At 40.4% G+C, this 17301-nt stretch overlaps 1 protein-coding gene across 2 annotated transcripts in view; it reads right to left on the reverse strand.

Annotated features, from left to right (window-relative positions):
- tspearb (thrombospondin-type laminin G domain and EAR repeats b) overlaps positions 1-15769 on the reverse strand; it is a 55509-nt gene extending 39740 nt beyond the window's left edge. The window contains exons 1-3 of one of the 2 annotated variants that reach the window (XM_036959510.2): positions 14914-15769; positions 12252-13558; positions 2477-2700 (exon numbers count right to left, since the gene is read on the reverse strand). In XM_036959510.2, the coding sequence (XP_036815405.2) occupies positions 2477-2700; positions 12252-12342 (315 nt within the window). In that variant the 5' untranslated portion in view covers positions 12343-13558; positions 14914-15769. Of the gene's footprint in view, positions 1-2476; positions 2701-12251; positions 13657-14913 lie in introns of those variants that run through there. The other variant, XM_036959511.2, reaches the window with a different exon arrangement.
- Between the last annotated feature and the right edge of the window lie 1532 nt (positions 15770-17301).

Here is a 17301-nt window from a genome sequence, read left to right on the forward strand (position 1 = left end):
AGAACTATATTAGAACTCTATTAGAACTATTTTAGAACTATTTTAGAACTATATTAGAACTATATTAGAACTATATTAGAACTATATTAGAACTATATTAGAACTATATTAGAACTATATTAGAACTATTTTAGAACTATATTAGAACTATATTAGAACTATTTTAGAACTATTTTAGAACTATTTTAGAACTATATTAGAACTATTTTAGAACTATTTTAGAACTATATTAGAACTATATTAGAACTATTTTAGAACTATATTAGAACTATATTAGAACTATTTTAGAACTATATTAGAACTATATTAGAACTATTTTAGAACTATATTAGAACTTTATTAGAACTATTTTAGAACTATATTAGAACTATATTAGAACTATATTAGAACTATATTAGAACTATTTTAGAACTATATTAGAACTATTTTAGAACTATTTTAGAACTATATTAGAACTATTTTAGAACTATATTAGAACTATTTTAGAACTATATTAGAACTATTTTAGAACTATATTAGAACTATTTTAGAACTATATTAGAACTATTTTAGAACTATATTAGAACTATTTTAGAACTATTTTAGAACTATATTAGAACTATTTTAGAACTATATTAGAACTATATTAGAACTATTTTAGAACTATATTAGAACTATATTAGAACTATATTAGAACTATTTTAGAACTATTTTAGAACTATATTATAACTATATTAGAACTACATTAGAACTATATTAGAACTATTTTAGAACTATTTTAGAACTATATTAGAACTATATTAGAACTATTTTAGAACTATTTTAGAACTATATTAGAACTATTTTAGAACTATTTTAGAACTATTTTAGAACTATTTTAGAACTATATTAGAACTATTTTAGAACTATTTTAGAACTATTTTAGAACTATTTTAGAACTATATTAGAACTATATTAGAACTATATTAGAACTATATTAGAACTATTTTAGAACTATATTAGAACTATATTAGAACTATTTTAGAACTATTTTAGAACTATTTTAGAACTATATTAGAACTATTTTAGAACTATTTTAGAACTATATTAGAACTATATTAGAACTATTTTAGAACTATATTAGAACTATATTAGAACTATTTTAGAACTATATTAGAACTATATTAGAACTATTTTAGAACTATATTAGAACTTTATTAGAACTATTTTAGAACTATATTAGAACTATATTAGAACTATATTAGAACTATATTAGAACTATTTTAGAACTATATTAGAACTATTTTAGAACTATTTTAGAACTATTTTAGAACTATATTAGAACTATTTTAGAACTATATTAGAACTATTTTAGAACTATATTAGAACTATTTTAGAACTATTTTAGAACTATTTTAGAACTATTTTAGAACTATTTTAGAACTATTTTAGAACTATTTTAGAACTATTTTAGAACTATATTAGAACTATTTTAGAACTATATTAGAACTATTTTAGAACTATATTAGAACTATTTTAGAACTATTTTAGAACTATATTAGAACTATATTAGAACTATATTAGAACTATATTAGAACTATATTAGAACTATATTAGAACTATATTAGAACTATATTAGAACTATTTTAGAACTATTTTAGAACTATATTATAACTATATTAGAACTACATTAGAACTATATTAGAACTATTTTAGAACTATTTTAGAACTATATTAGAACTATATTAGAACTATTTTAGAACTATTTTAGAACTATATTAGAACTATTTTAGAACTATTTTAGAACTATTTTAGAACTATTTTAGAACTATATTAGAACTATTTTAGAACTATTTTAGAACTATTTTAGAACTATTTTAGAACTATATTAGAACTATATTAGAACTATATTATAACTATATTATCACTATATTAGAACTATTTTAGAACTATATTAGAACTATATTAGAACTATATTAGAACTATATTAGAACTATTTTAGAACTATTTTAGAACTATATTAGAACTATTTTAGAACTATATTAGAACTATATTAGAACTATATTAGAACTATATTAGAACTATATTAGAACTATTTTAGAACTATTTTAGAACTATTTTAGAACTATATTAGAACTATATTAGAACTATATTATAACTATTTTAGAACTATTTTAGAACTATTTTAGAACTATTTTAGAACTATTTTAGAACTATATTAGAACTATTTTAGAACTATTTTAGAACTATATTAGAACTATTTTAGAACTATATTAGAACTATTTTAGAACTATTTTAGAACTATATTAGAACTATTTTAGAACTATATTAGAACTATTTTAGAACTATTTTAGAACTATATTAGAACTATTTTAGAACTATATTAGAACTATATTAGAACTATATTATAACTATTTTAGAACTATATTAGAACTATTTTAGAACTATATTAGAACTATATTAGAACTGGTTTCTGTCGTCGTGGTTTCTGTCGTCATGTTGTCTTCCTCTTCCTCACCTTGTTGGCAAGGCGTGGGATCTTGAGCGTGACCACGAAGGAGAACTCAGAAGGGAAGTGGTCACAGTTGGTGAAGAGCTGCGAAGCGGGGAAGCTGAGGGCCTCCTGAGAGCCGGCTAGCTGCAGGCCCCGGGCCCCCCTGGACTGGACCATGTGCACTTCAGGCAGGGGGGGCTCCTCGCCAGGTGGTAAGACCCGCGACAGGAAGTCCAAAGGTAACAGATCTACAGGGAGGGAGGGAGGGAGGAAGGAAAGATACAGGTTAGATATAGATTGTTATCTCTAAAGGGATACAGATTAGATATAGATTGTATAAGTGTTGTATCAGCCCATAAAGAGATGGGATGGACAGGGGCAAATCAGAGAATCTACGAAGATAATCTACCAACACAAACACTCATGTCAGAGATAAGGAAGAGAGGCAAACTTTGGTTTTAAATAAGTGTGTTGAAGTGACCGCAATTATATAGCCCAGAGTATTGTTTATGTGGAGAGGAGCCAGGGTTCAGGTTTTGTTTTACCTCAGAGAGCCAAAGGAGGAATCATTAGAGAGGGAGGGAGGGAGGGAGAGAGGGAGAGAGGGAGAGAGGGAGAGCGAGAGAGAGAGAGAGAGAGAGAGAGAGAAAGAAAGAGAGAGACAGAGAGAGACAGAGCGACAGAGAGAGACAGAGAGAGAGAGAAACAGAGAGAGAGAGAGAAAGGGAAAGAGAGATAGAAACAGAGAGAGGGAAAGAGAGATAGAAACAGAGAGAGAGAGAGAGAGAGCGAGAGAGACACACAGAGAGACGGAGAGAGAGAAACAGAGAGAGAGAAATAGAGAGAGAAATAGAGAGAGAGTGTGAGAGAGAAACAGAGAGAGAGAAACAGAGAGAGAAATAGAGAGAGAGAAACAGAGAGAGAGAGAAATAGAGAGAGAGAAATAGAGAGAGTGTGAGAGAGAAACAGAGAGAGAAACAGAGAGAGAGAAATAGAGAGAGAGAAACAAAGATAAAAATAGAGAGAGAGAAACAAAGAGAGAAATTGAGAGAGAAACAAAGAGAGAAATTGTGAAGGAAACAAAGAGAGAAATTGTGAAGGAAACAAAGAGAGAAATTGAGAGAGAAACAAAGAGAGAAATAGAGAGAGAAACAAAGAGAGAAATAGAGAGAGAGAAACAAAGAGAGAAATAGAGAGAGAGAAACAAAGAGAGAGAGAGAGAAAGAGAGTGAAAGAGTGAAAGAACACAATGGATCAGATTTCAAAGAGAAAGATACTCAACACAACAGATATTTTTGAGAAGCCAGACAACCCTGTCAAAATAATTCAGCTCTTTTATCAGCTCAACAACCTCCCCATTCTGTCCTGAATACCTACACAGTATATATAACACTTAAAAAATATCCACATTCTGCTTTCATCCGAGGCTCAATACCAACTAGAGGAGGATCTACCAATACCAACTAGAGGAGTATCTACCAATACCAACTAGAGGAGTATCTACCAATACCAACTAGAGGAGTATGTACCATTACCAACTAGAGGAGTATCTACCAATACCAACTAGAGGAGTATCTACCATTACCAACTAGAGGAGTATCTATGATTACCAGCTAGAGGAGTATCTATCATTACCAGCTAGAGGAGTATCTATCATTACCAGCTAGAGGAGTATCTATCATTACCAACTAGAGGAGTATCTATCAATACCAACTAGAGGAGTATCTATCATTACCAACTAGAGGAGTATCTATCAATACCAACTAGAGGAGTATCTATCATTACCAACTAGAGGAGTATCTATCATTACCAACTAGAGGAGTAGCTATCAATACCAACTAGAGGAGTATCTATCATTACCAACTAGAGAAGTATCTATCACTACCAGCTAGAGGAGTATCTATCAATAGCAGCTAGAGGAGTATCTATCAATAGCAGCTAGAGGAGTATCTATGATTACCAACTAGAGGAGTAGCTATCAATACCAACTAGAGGAGTATCTGTCATTACCAGCTAGAGGAGTATCTACCAATACCAACTAGAGGAGGATCTACCAATACCAGCTAGAGGAGTATCTATCAATACCAACTAGAGGAGTATCTATGATTACCAGCTAGAGGAGTATCTATCATTACCAGCTAGAGGAGTATCTATCATTACCAGCTAGAGGAGTATCTATCATTACCAGCTAGAGGAGTATTTTACTGTCTCATTACCAACTAGAGGAGTATCTACCAATACCAACTAGAGGAGTATCTACCATTACCAGCTAGAGGAGTATCTACCATTACCAGCTAGAGGAGTATCTATCATTACCAGCTAGAGGAGTATCTATCAATACCAACTAGAGGAGTATATATCAATACCAACTAGAGGAGTATCTATCATTACCAACTAGAGAAGTATCTATCATTACCAACTAGAGGAGTATCTATCAATACCAACTAGAGGAGTATCTATCATTACCAGCTAGAGGAGTATCTATCATTACCAACTAGAGGAGTAGCTATCAATACCAGCTAGAGGAGTAGCTATCAATACCAGCTAGAGGAGTAGCTATCATTACCAGCTAGAGGAGTATCTATCATTAATAACTAGAGGAGTATCTATCATTCCCAACTAGAGGAGTATCTATCATTACCAGCTAGAGGAGTATCTATCATTACCAGCTAGAGGAGTAGCTATCATTACCAACTAGAGGAGTATCTTACTGTCTGTCTCATTACCAGCTAGAAGAGTATCTATCATTACCAACTAGAGGAGTATCTAACATTACCAGCTAGAGGAGTATCTATCAATACCAACTAGAGGAGTATCTATCATTACCAGCTAGAGGAGTATCTATCATTACCAACTAGAGGAGTATCTATCATTACCAGCTAGAGAAGTATCTATCATTACCAACTAGAGGAATATCTTATTGTCTCATTACCAGCTAGAGGAGTATCTATCAATAACAACTAGAGGAGTATCTATTAATACCAACTAGAGAAGTATCTATCATTACCAACTAGAGGAGTATCTATCATTACCAGCTAGAGGAGTATCTATCATTACCAACTAGAGAAGTATCTATCATTACCAGCTAGAGGAGTATCTATCATTACCAACTAGAGAAGTATCTATCATTACCAACTAGAGGAGTATCTATCATTACCAACTAGAGGAGTATCTATCATTACCAGCTAGAGGAGTATCTATCATTACCAACTAGAGGAGTATCTATCATTACCAGCTAGAGAAGTATCTATCATTACCAGCTAGAGGAGTATCTATCATTACCAACTAGAGGAGTATCTATCATTACCAGCTAGAGGAGTATCTATCATTACCAGCTAGAGGAGTAGCTATCATTACCAACTAGAGGAGTATCTATCATTACCAGCTAGAGGAGTATCTATCATTACCAGCTAGAGGAGTAGCTATCATTACCAACTAGAGGAGTATCTATCATTACCAGCTAGAGGAGTATCTATCATTACCAACTAGAGGAGTATATATCATTACCAACTAGAGGAGTATCTATCATTACCAGCTAGAGGAGTATTTTAATGTCTCATTACCAGCTAGAGGAGTATCTATCATTACCAACTAGAGGAGTATCTATCATTACCAACTAGAGGAGTATCTATCAATACCAGCCAGAGGTGTATTTATCAATACCAACTAGAGGAGCATCTATCATTACCAACTAGAGGAGTATCTATCATTACCAACTAGAGGAGTATCTATCATTACCAACTAGAGGAGTATCTATCATTACCAACTAGAGGAGTATCTATCAATACCAGCCAGAGGTGTATTTATCAATACCAACTAGAGGAGCATCTATCATTACCAACTAGAGGAGTATCTATCATTACCAACTAGAGGAGTATCTATCATTACCAGCTAGAGGAGTATCTATCATTACCAACTAGAGGAGTATCTATCATTACCAACTAGAGTATCTATCATTACCAGCTAGAGGAGTATCTATCAATACCAACTAGAGGAGTATTTTACTGTCTCATTACCAGCTAGAGTAGTATCCATAAATACCAGCTAGAGGAGTATCTATCAATTCCAACTAGAGGAGTATCTATCATTACCAGCTAGAGGAGTATCTATCAATACCAGCTATAGGAGTATCTATCATTACCAGCTAGAGTAGTATCTATCATTACCAGCTAGAGGAGTATCTATCATTACCAACTAGAGGAGTATCTATCATTACCAACTAGAGTATCTATCATTACCAGCTAGAGGAGTATCTATCAATACCAACTAGAGGAGTATTTTACTGTCTCATTACCAGCTAGATGAGTATCTATCATTACCAACTAGAGGAGTATCTATCATTACCAACTAGAGGAGTATCTATCATTACCAACTAGAGGAGTGTCTATCAATACCAAGTAGAGGAGTATCTATCAATACCAACTAGGGGAGTATCTATCATTACCAACTAGAGGAGTATCTATCAATACCAACTAGAGGAGTATCTATCAATACCAACTAGAGGAGTATCTATCATTACCAACTAGAGGAGTATCTATCAATACCAACTAGGGGAGTATCTATCATTACCAACTAGAGGAGTATCTATCATTACCAACTAGAGGAGTATCTATCATTACCAACTAGAGGAGTATCTATCATTACCAACTAGAGGAGTATCTATCATTACCAACTAGAGGAGTATCTATCATTACCAACTAGAGGAGTAGCTATCAATACCAGCTAGAGGAGTAGCTATCAATACCAACTAGAGGAGTATCTATCAATACCAACTAGAGGAGTATCTATCATTACCAACTAGAGGAGTATCTATCATTACCAGCTAGAGGAGTATTTTACTGTCTCATTACCAGCTAGATGAGTATCTATCATTACCAACTAGAGGAGTATCTATCATTACCAACTAGAGGAGTATCTATCATTACCAACTAGAGGAGTATCTATCATTACCAACTAGAGGAGTATCTATCATTACCAACTAGAGGAGTAGCTATCAATACCAGCTAGAGGAGTATCTATTAATACCAACTAGAGGAGTATCTATGATTACCAACTAGAGGAGTATCTATCATTACCAGCTAGAGGAGTATTTTACTGTCTCATTACCAGCTAGATGAGTATCTATCATTACCAACTAGAGGAGTATCTATCATTACCAACTAGAGGAGTATCTATCATTACCAGCTAGAGGAGTATCTATCATTACCAACTAGAGGAGTATCTATCACTACCAGCTAGAGGAGTATCTATCATTACCAACTAGAGGAGTATGTATCATTACCAGCTAGAGGAGTATCTATCATTACCAGCTAGAGGAGTATCTACCATTACCAGCTGGAGGAGTATCTATCATTACCAACTAGAGGAGTATCTATCATTACCAACTAGAGGAGTATCTATCATTACCAACTAGAGGAGTATCTATCATTACCAGCTAGAGGAGTATCTATCATTACCAGCTAGAGGAGTATCTATCATTACCAACTAGAGGAGTATCTATCAATACCAACTAGAGGAGTATCTCTCAATACCAACTAGAGGAGTATCTATCATTACCAACTAGAGGAGTATCTATCACTACCAGCTAGAGGAGTATCTATCATTACCAACTAGAGGAGTATGTATCATTACCAGCTAGAGGAGTATCTATCATTACCAGCTAGAGGAGTATCTATCATTACCAGCTGGAGGAGTATCTATCATTACCAGCTAGAGGAGTATCGATCATTACCAACTAGAGGAGTATCTATCATTACCAACTAGAGGAGTATCTATCATTACCAGCTAGAGGAGTATCTATCATTACCAACTAGAGGAGTATCTATCATTACCAACTAGAGGAGTATCTATCATTACCAGCTAGAGGAGTATCTATCATTACCAACTAGAGGAGTAGCTATCATTACCAGCTAGAGGAGTATCTATCATTACCAGCTAGAGGAGTATCGATCATTACCAACTAGAGGAGTATCTATCATTACCAACTAGAGGAGTATCTATCATTACCAGCTAGAGGAGTATCTATCATTACCAACTAGAGGAGTATCTATCATTACCAACTAGAGGAGTATCTATCATTACCAGCTAGAGGAGTATCTATCATTACCAACTAGAGGAGTAGCTATCATTACCAACTAGAGGAGTATCTATCATTACCAGCTAGAGGAGTATCTATCATTACCAACTAGAGGAGTATGTATCATTACCAACTAGAGGAGTATCTTACTGTCTCATTACCAGCTAGAGGAGTATCTTACTGTCTCATTACCAGCTAGAGGAATATCTTACTGTCTCACCTCTAAAGCCTCTGCTGGAGAACAGAATGGCTCGGAGCTATGGATATCCCAGTGTGCGTGCAGTATGAGCGGTGGGAACTAGGTGGAGTGAGAATTCCCTCCCTGGCAAGGTATGATGTCAGCCTGCCACTTCTAAACGCCATGACCACAATGAACCCTCATCACATTTCAGCCAGTCTGCACCATAGAGATAAAACAACTATATCTATCGCTCTCTGGTCTGCACAGCACAGTCTGCACAGCACAGACACACTGACAGTACAGACACACTGACAGTACAGACACACTGACAGCGCAGACACACTGACAGCGCAGACACACTGACAGTACAGACACACTGACAGTACAGACACACTGACAGCACAGACACACTGATAGTACAGACACACTGACAGCACAGACACACTGACAGTACAGACACACTGACAGTACATACACACTGACAGTGCAGGCACACTGACAGCGCAGACACACTGACAGGACAGACACACTGACAGCGCAGACACACTGACAGCGCAGACACACTGACAACGCAGACACACTGACAGGACAGACACACTGACAGTGCAGACACACTGACAGTGCAGACACACTGACAGCGCAGACACACTGACAGCGCAGACACACTGACAACGCAGACACACTGACAGCGCAGACACACTGACAGTGCAGACACACTGACAGCACAGACACACTGATAGCACAGATACACTGACAGTACAGACACACTGACAGCACAGACAGAGAAATTATCAGACAACCGGATACGTGTCTATCCCCTAGAAATTAACTCTCAAAATGAACTCACCCCATTCATGACAACGATTCGCTCCTACAGACAGTGAGACGTTAGAATGGTAAAAAACGCTTTCAGTTTAGTATGATCTCGTCGGTGCCAGGTGCGCCAGTTCCAATATCTCAGAAACGTTCGGCCCCCTGGGGGCTTTTCACGCACAACGGTGTCTTGTGTCTTCCCGAGAACGGTGCCACAAACCACAAACATCCTGTCAACGGCATTCCTGTGGGTGAAAACAGCTCGTTGATGAGAGGTCCAAGGAGAATAGCAACAATTGTGCAACTACAAACAGGCAAAATACCGGCGCAGTACAACAGTGGTGTGCAGAACGATATCTCGGGAACGCACAACTCAACAGTCCTCGTCACGGATGGGTTATTGCAGCAGACGACCACACCGGGTTCAACTCCTATCAGCTAAAAACAAGACGAAGTGTCTTCAGTGGTCAACACCATCACCAACACTGGACAACTGAGGAGTGGAAAAAACATTGCCTGGTCTGACGAATCCCGGTTCCTGTTGCATCATGCTGATGGCATAGTCAGGATTTGGCGTCACTAGAATGATGTCAGCTGGTTCGGCTTAACTGCCCCGTTGGAAACATGTCCTGTAAATCCTAGTGTACCGTTTCTATCCTCCATTTCCTTGTTTATGTATAGAATTTTCAATTACTGCATGTCATGGCCCCGTCCTGCCTGGTGTCATCGGTACAGGCTGGTTTTCCTGGCACACGTTCGGTCCCTTGATTCCAATTGAGGAACGTGTGAACGCCACACCTTGTAAAATCCATGCACCGAATAAACTTGCCATGGAGTGTATGTGTCTATGACACGAGCAAAGCATAGTGTACACATTTTAACAGAACATGTTTCAACTAAAAGGTAAATCTTCAAATCGATATCATTGTTATTGTAAGTTACCGGTGCCAAGGTAGCAACCAGAAGAAAGGACAGGGTGGTTACCGCGACGATAGATAGCAGTACCTGGCTGACAATCTAATCAGAGCCACGTGATCTCAGAGGAAGCTTTATGGGGGGGGAGGTGGGGGGGGGGATCATAGCCTGATTATATTGAGCATCCAACAACTATGCAGTACCCTGTTCACAATAAACCAGACACACTATAGGCTTGTCTATGCTGAGTTATCTTACAAACCTTAAAGCTGTGGTCTGTGGGCTACTGACTGAGGAAATCCTGGTGATAAGAAACTCTGCAGGGCTTTCTGTTTCCTGTCATGATCTTCATATAACTGGAGAATCTACCAGTAGCATTGTTACACCAGTAGCCAACTGTCATTAAATCAACTCTTATCTTAAGTGATACAGTTCTATCTCAACTTGCCTTTAAAGGTAATTTTATAATGCTAGCTGTACTGGAGTCTCTGTTTCTGAAGATCGAGAACACTCCTCGGATAAAAATAATCACTCACCTCTGTTATGCCACAGGTATTATTCAGAGGTTGATTATCATTAGAGACCAGCGGGTAGAATCTAACAGAGGTTTATTATCATTAGAGACCAGCAGGTAGAATCTAACAGAGGTTTATTATCATTAGAGACCAGCAGGTAGAATCTAACAGAGGTTTATTATCATTAGAGACCAGCGGGTAGAATCTAACAGAGGTTTATTATCATTAGAAACCAGCAGGTAGAATCTAACAGAGGTTTATTATCATTAGAGACCAGCAGGTAGAATCTAACAGAGGTTTATTATCATTAGAGACCAGCGGGTAGAATCTAACAGAGGTTTATTATCATTAGAGACCAGCGGGTAGAATCTAACAGAGGTTTATTATCATTAGAAACCAGCAGGTAGAATCTAACAGAGGTTTATTATCATTAGAGACCAGCAGGTAGAATCTAACAGAGGTTTATTATCATTAGAGACCAGCGGGTAGAATCTAACAGAGGTTTATTATCATTAGAGACCAGCGGGTAGAATCTAACAGAGGTTTATTATCATTAGAGACCAGCGGGTAGAATCTAACAGAGGTTTATTATCATTAGAGACCAGCGGGTAGAATCTAACAGAGGTTTATTATCATTAGAGACCAGCGGGTAGAATCTAACAGAGGTTTATTATCATTAGAGACCAGTGGGTGGAATCTAACAGAGGTTTATTATCATTAGAGACCAGCGGGTAGAATCTAACAGAGGTTTATTATCATTGGAGACCAGTGGGTAGAATCTAACAGAGGTTTATTATCATTAGAGACCAGCGGGTAGAATCTAACAGAGGTTTATTATCATTAGAAACCAGCAGGTAGAATCTAACAGAGGTTTATTATCATTAGAGACCAGCGGGTGGAATCTAACAGAGGTTTATTATCATTAGAAACCAGCAGGTAGAATCTAACAGAGGTTTATTATCATTAGAGACCAGCGGGTAGAATCTTAGACGCTTTACAGGAGAAGTGCACGTTCTGACTTGTTGAAGCCCAATTTTACCTCAGTCGTCTCTCAATTAGCAGCTACAGTACGTGAGCTTAGAGAAGACTGACATCGTGGTTTTACTCTTCTGACAGAATCGCTGTGCCTGAAACATTAAGCCACTCTTGTTGTTTATAAGTGTGTTTGAAACAAAATGCACTAACTTCTATATTTTAGATATTTGCTGAATATAATGATCTCATAATTCTTCTTCTTCTTACTCAGCATATTATTCATACCTTTTAGTGAGTAAATGTGTAGTGATTATTCTGACGTACCTGTGCATGGTCTCCATCCTCCAGCTGCCTGTCCCCCAGCCGTCCCAGAGCAGAGGAGAGACATACAGGCCAGAAGCAGCAGTACAGACATCAGGGCTCCTTCTCTCTCTCTCTCTCCCCATTCACAGGGGGCCTGGATGATCCTGATCCAAACTGACCCTCATGTCCCCCCCAGGTCCCTTAGTCCAGGACTTCCTTAGGGCAGCTTCCTATTACCCCCAGGTGCAAGTCTTCCTTAGGGCAGCTTCCTATTACCCGCAGGTGCAAGTCTTCCTTAGGGCAGCTTCCTATCACCCCCAGGTGCAAGTCTTCCTTAGGGCAGCTTCCTATCACCCCCAGGTGCAAGTCTTCCTTAGGGCAGCTTCCTATCACCCCCAGGTCCAAGTCTTCCTTAGGGCAGCTTCCTATTACCCCCAGGTGCAAGTCTTCCTTAGGGCAGCTTCCTATTACCCCCAGGTGCAAGTCTTCCTTAGGGCAGCTTCCTATCACCCCCAGGTCCAAGTCTTCCTTAGGGCAGCTTCCTATCACCCCCAGGTGCAAGTCTTCCTTAGGGCAGCTTCCTATCACCCCCAGGTGCAAGTCTTCCTTAGGGCAGCTTCCTATCACCCCCAGGTCCAAGTCTTCCTTAGGGCAGCTTCCTATCACCCCCAGGTGCAAGTCTTCCTTAGGGCAGCTTCCTATCACCCCCAGGTGCAAGTCTTCCTTAGGGCAGCTTCCTATCACCCCCAGGTCACAGGTCCAAGGAAGTCTCCCTGGCTTACAGCAGCTTCCTCAGCCTCCTTGTCCTCAACAGTAGCAGCAGTCCACCCCAGCAGTACTACTTCAGTTGTAGTACCAATGTTCCGGTCCGGTCCATTCAGGTCCTCACATATACATTACCAAGTTGATCCAGTTGAATTAGATTTTTATGTCATAAAAAAAAATAATCATAATCTAACAAAATGTCATTCCAAAATGAGAAAACTCTTTTTCCAGGAAATAATAGCCATCCCTGAGCCTACTGGGTAAAATATTCCAAGCATTTTAAATGTCTATAGTTAGTCAATAATGACGGGGAAAAGGTGTCACAAAACAGTCCTCTCCTCTGTGTTCTATCCTCTGTGTTCTATCCTCTGTGTTCTATCCTCTGTGTTCTATCCTCTGTGTTCTATCCTCTCTGTTCTATCCTCTCTGTTCTATCCTCTGTGCCCTGTCAGAGTGTATGACAGAGACAGACTTCACCTGGGAGTGCTGTGGAGAGGAGAGAGGTGTCCCTCTACAGACATTTAAATGAGAATACAGTCAGCTGCTGGGAGGAGGGGTTGCAGCTGGAGAGAGAGAGAGAGACAGAGAGAGAGAGAGAGAGAGAGAGAGAGAGAGAGAGAGAGAGAGAGTTAGGAAGGGAGGTTGAGTTTCAGAGGAAACCATCTCTCTCTCTCTCAGGTGTGCAGCTAAGTCGGGAGGAGAGGAATTCCCCAGCAGAGAAGGGGCTGTGAGGTGGCTGGAGGGGGCTGTGAAGGGGCTGGAGGGGGCTGTGAGGGGGCTGGAGGGGGCTGTGAGGGGGCTGTGAGGGGGCTGGAGGGGGCTGGTGGGGGCTGGAGGGGGCTGTGAGGTGGCTGGAGGGGGCTGGAGGGGGCTAGAGGGGGCTGGAGGGGGCTGTGAGGGCGCTGGAGGGGGCTGGAGGGGGCTGTGAGGGGCTGTGAGGGGGCTGTGAGGGGGCTGTGAGGGGGCTGGAGGGGGCTGTGAGGGGGCTGGAGGGGGCTGTGATGGGGCTGTGAGGGAGGGGAGGGGGCTGTGAGGGGGCTGGAGGGATGGGTTGAGTGGGGTTGTACTGTTTGTGAGTCCTCTCTGGAGGTCTGTCCTCACTGTGAACCCTCCACTCATCTGAAGGGACATCTTTTTAAACACACACACCACCTTGGGCACACACGCCAAAACACACACACATGCACACGCATGCATACACACACACGCATGCACACACACACACCACCTCAGGCTCAACCCACTCTAACTCACCGTAGTCTAAAGTGTTTCATAACTCATGTTGAAATACATTTGCTACTTAGATACTGTCCAAATATAGCTAGATATCCCTGCATGAATCTATCTGTGTATCTACCCGACTGCCAGTGGGCCAGAGAGATACGAGGAGCGATTCTCACAGAGTTATCAGAGACAGTTTTAATCTGCATCGGGATAGTGGAACTTCTGATACTTTCATCTCTCTGATAATCTGACACCTGCCGGAAACTCACACGATCACCTGTGTTACTGAACTGTCTCACACACACACACACACACACACACACACACACACACACACACACACACACACACACACACACACACACACACACACACACGATGCCACTCTTTTTACATTACAATGCAATAAGTTTAGTTAAGGTTTCAGACCTCTGCTGTCAGACACCGCTGTTTTATGTGACCAGTCTATTCGTTTTTAGTAACAATTGAAAACGTGACAGCATGAAGACTAACCTTCACAGTCAGGTTCGCTAATTGATCTGAGGCTGTCGTTTAGTCATTCAACCGTTCCATCATCGTTCAATCATCCCATGAAAAGGGTATAACTACTTACACATCACAAACAAAGCTGCATTCAACCAGGTCATAATTAAAGCATTAAATGTATCACAGGCGGTATACAGAAGATAATTACCTCTTTATCTATAGTGGACCGCCTTTAAAGAGCCGAACCTAGTGGACTGGTGAAGGGTGGAGTCCCGTCCTTCTGGCCAGATGAACAGTGAGATTTGGGTGGCAGGTAGCCTAGAGTGGTTAGAGCATTGGGCCAGTAACCGAAAGGTTGCTGGATCGAATCCTCGAGCTGACAAGGTAAAAATCTATCATTCTGCCCCTGAACAAGGCAATTAACCTCACTTTCATGCTTGCTTCGAGGCAAGCAACACTGAGGCATGCATGAGAGCATCAGCTGTTCCGGACGAATCCTCGAGCTGACAAGGTAAAAATCTATCATTCTGCCCCTGAACAAGGCAATTAACCTCACTTCCATGCTTGCTTCGAGGCAAGCAACACTGAGGCATGCATGAGAGCATCAAGGCAATTAACCTCACTTCCATGCTTGCTTCGAGGCAAGCAACACTGTGATCACGCTCTCCGTAGCCAACGTGAGTAAGACCTTTAAACAGGTCAACATTCACAAGGCTGCGGGGCCAGACGGATTACCAAGACGTGTGCTCCGGGCATACGCTGACCAACTGGTAGGTGTCTTCACTGACATTTTCAACGTCTCCCTGTCGGAGTCTGTAATACCAACATGTTTTAAGCAGACCACCCTAGTACTGTGCCCAAGAACACGAAGGCAACCTGCCTGAATGACTACCGACCCGTAGCATTCACGTCTGTAGCCATGAAATGCTTTGAAAGGCTGGTCATGGCTCACATCAACACCATTATCCCAGAAACGCTGGACCCACTCCAATTTGCATACCGCCCAAACAGATCCACAGATGATGCAATCTATATTGCACTCAACACTGCCCTTTCCCACCCTGGACAAAAGGAAGACCTACGTGAGAATGCTATTCATTGACTACAGCTCAGCGTTCAACACCATAGTGCCCTCAAAGCTTATCACTATGCTAAGGACCCTGGGACTAAACACATCCCTTTGCAACTGGATCCTGGACTTCTTGACGGGCCGCCCCCAGGTGGTGAGGGTAGGTAACAACACATCTGCCACGATGATCCTCAACATGGAGGAGGTCAGAGACCTGGCAGTGTGGTGCCGGGATAACAGTCTCTCCCTCAACTTGATCAAGACTAAGGAGATTATTGTGGACTATTGGAAAAGCAGGACCGAGCACGCTCCCATTCTCATCGACGGGGCTGTAGTGGAGCAGGTTGAGTGCTTCAAGGTCCTTGGTGTCCACATCAACAACAAACTAACATGGTCCAAACACACCAAGACAGTCGTGAAGAGGGTACGACAAAGCCTATTCCCCCTCAGCAAACTAAAAAGATTTGGCATGGGTCCTGAGATCCTCAAAAGGTTCTACAGCTGCAACATCGAGAGCATTGCACTGGTTGCATCACTGCCTGGTACGGCAACTGCTCGGCCACCGACCACAAGACACTACAGAGGGTAATGCGTACGGTTCAGTACATCACTGGGGCTAAGCTGCCTGCCATCCAGGACCTCTACACCAGGCGTTGTCAGAGGAAGTCCCTAAAAACTGTCAAAGACCCCAGCCACCCCAGTCATAGACGGTTTTCTCTACTACCGCATGGCAAGCTGTACCGGAGTGCCAATTCTAGGACAAAAAGGCTTCTCAACAGATTGTTATCCCGTGGGTCAGAGGAGGAGACATAATCACACCATTAACAACACTCTGGGTCAGAGGAGACATAATCACACCATTAGCAACCCTCTGGGTCAGAGGAGACATAATCACACCATTAACAACCCTCTGGGTCAGAGGAGGAGACATAATCACACCATTTTACAACCCTCTGGGTCAGAGGAGGATACATAATCACACCATTAACAACCCTCTGGGTCAGAGGAGGAGACATAATCACACCATTAACAACCCTCTGGGTCAGAGGAGTCATAATCACACCATTAACAACCCTCTGGGTCAGAGGAGTCATAATCACACCATTAACAACACTCTGGGTCAGAGGAGACATAATCACACCATTAACAACCCTCTGGGTCAGAGGAGGAGACATAATCACACCATTAACAACCCTCTGGGTCAGAGGAGGAGACATAATCACACCATTAACAACACTCTGGGTCAGAGGAGGAGACATAATCACACCATTAACAACACACTGTTTGGTTAACCCCTCGAGGTCTAAGTCCTTAGATCACGATATTTACTTAGCCAACATATGGAGTTGATTTAAGATGGTCATAAAATGTATATTTTAGTCATTGGATTTAAATGGATCATTTACCCCGTAGAAACACATTCAATAACACATTTGTACGTGGCAAAACAGTCAAACAATGAATCGTAAGGAAAACGGTTTTGTAGTGTCTGATATGAGAAAACTCATGTAATTAATGGCCCTTTTC

This window comes from Oncorhynchus mykiss, chromosome 22, assembly GCF_057628025.1.
Source record: "Oncorhynchus mykiss isolate SJ-2025 chromosome 22, ASM5762802v1, whole genome shotgun sequence".
Classification (NCBI taxonomy): Eukaryota; Metazoa; Chordata; class Actinopteri; order Salmoniformes; family Salmonidae; genus Oncorhynchus; species Oncorhynchus mykiss.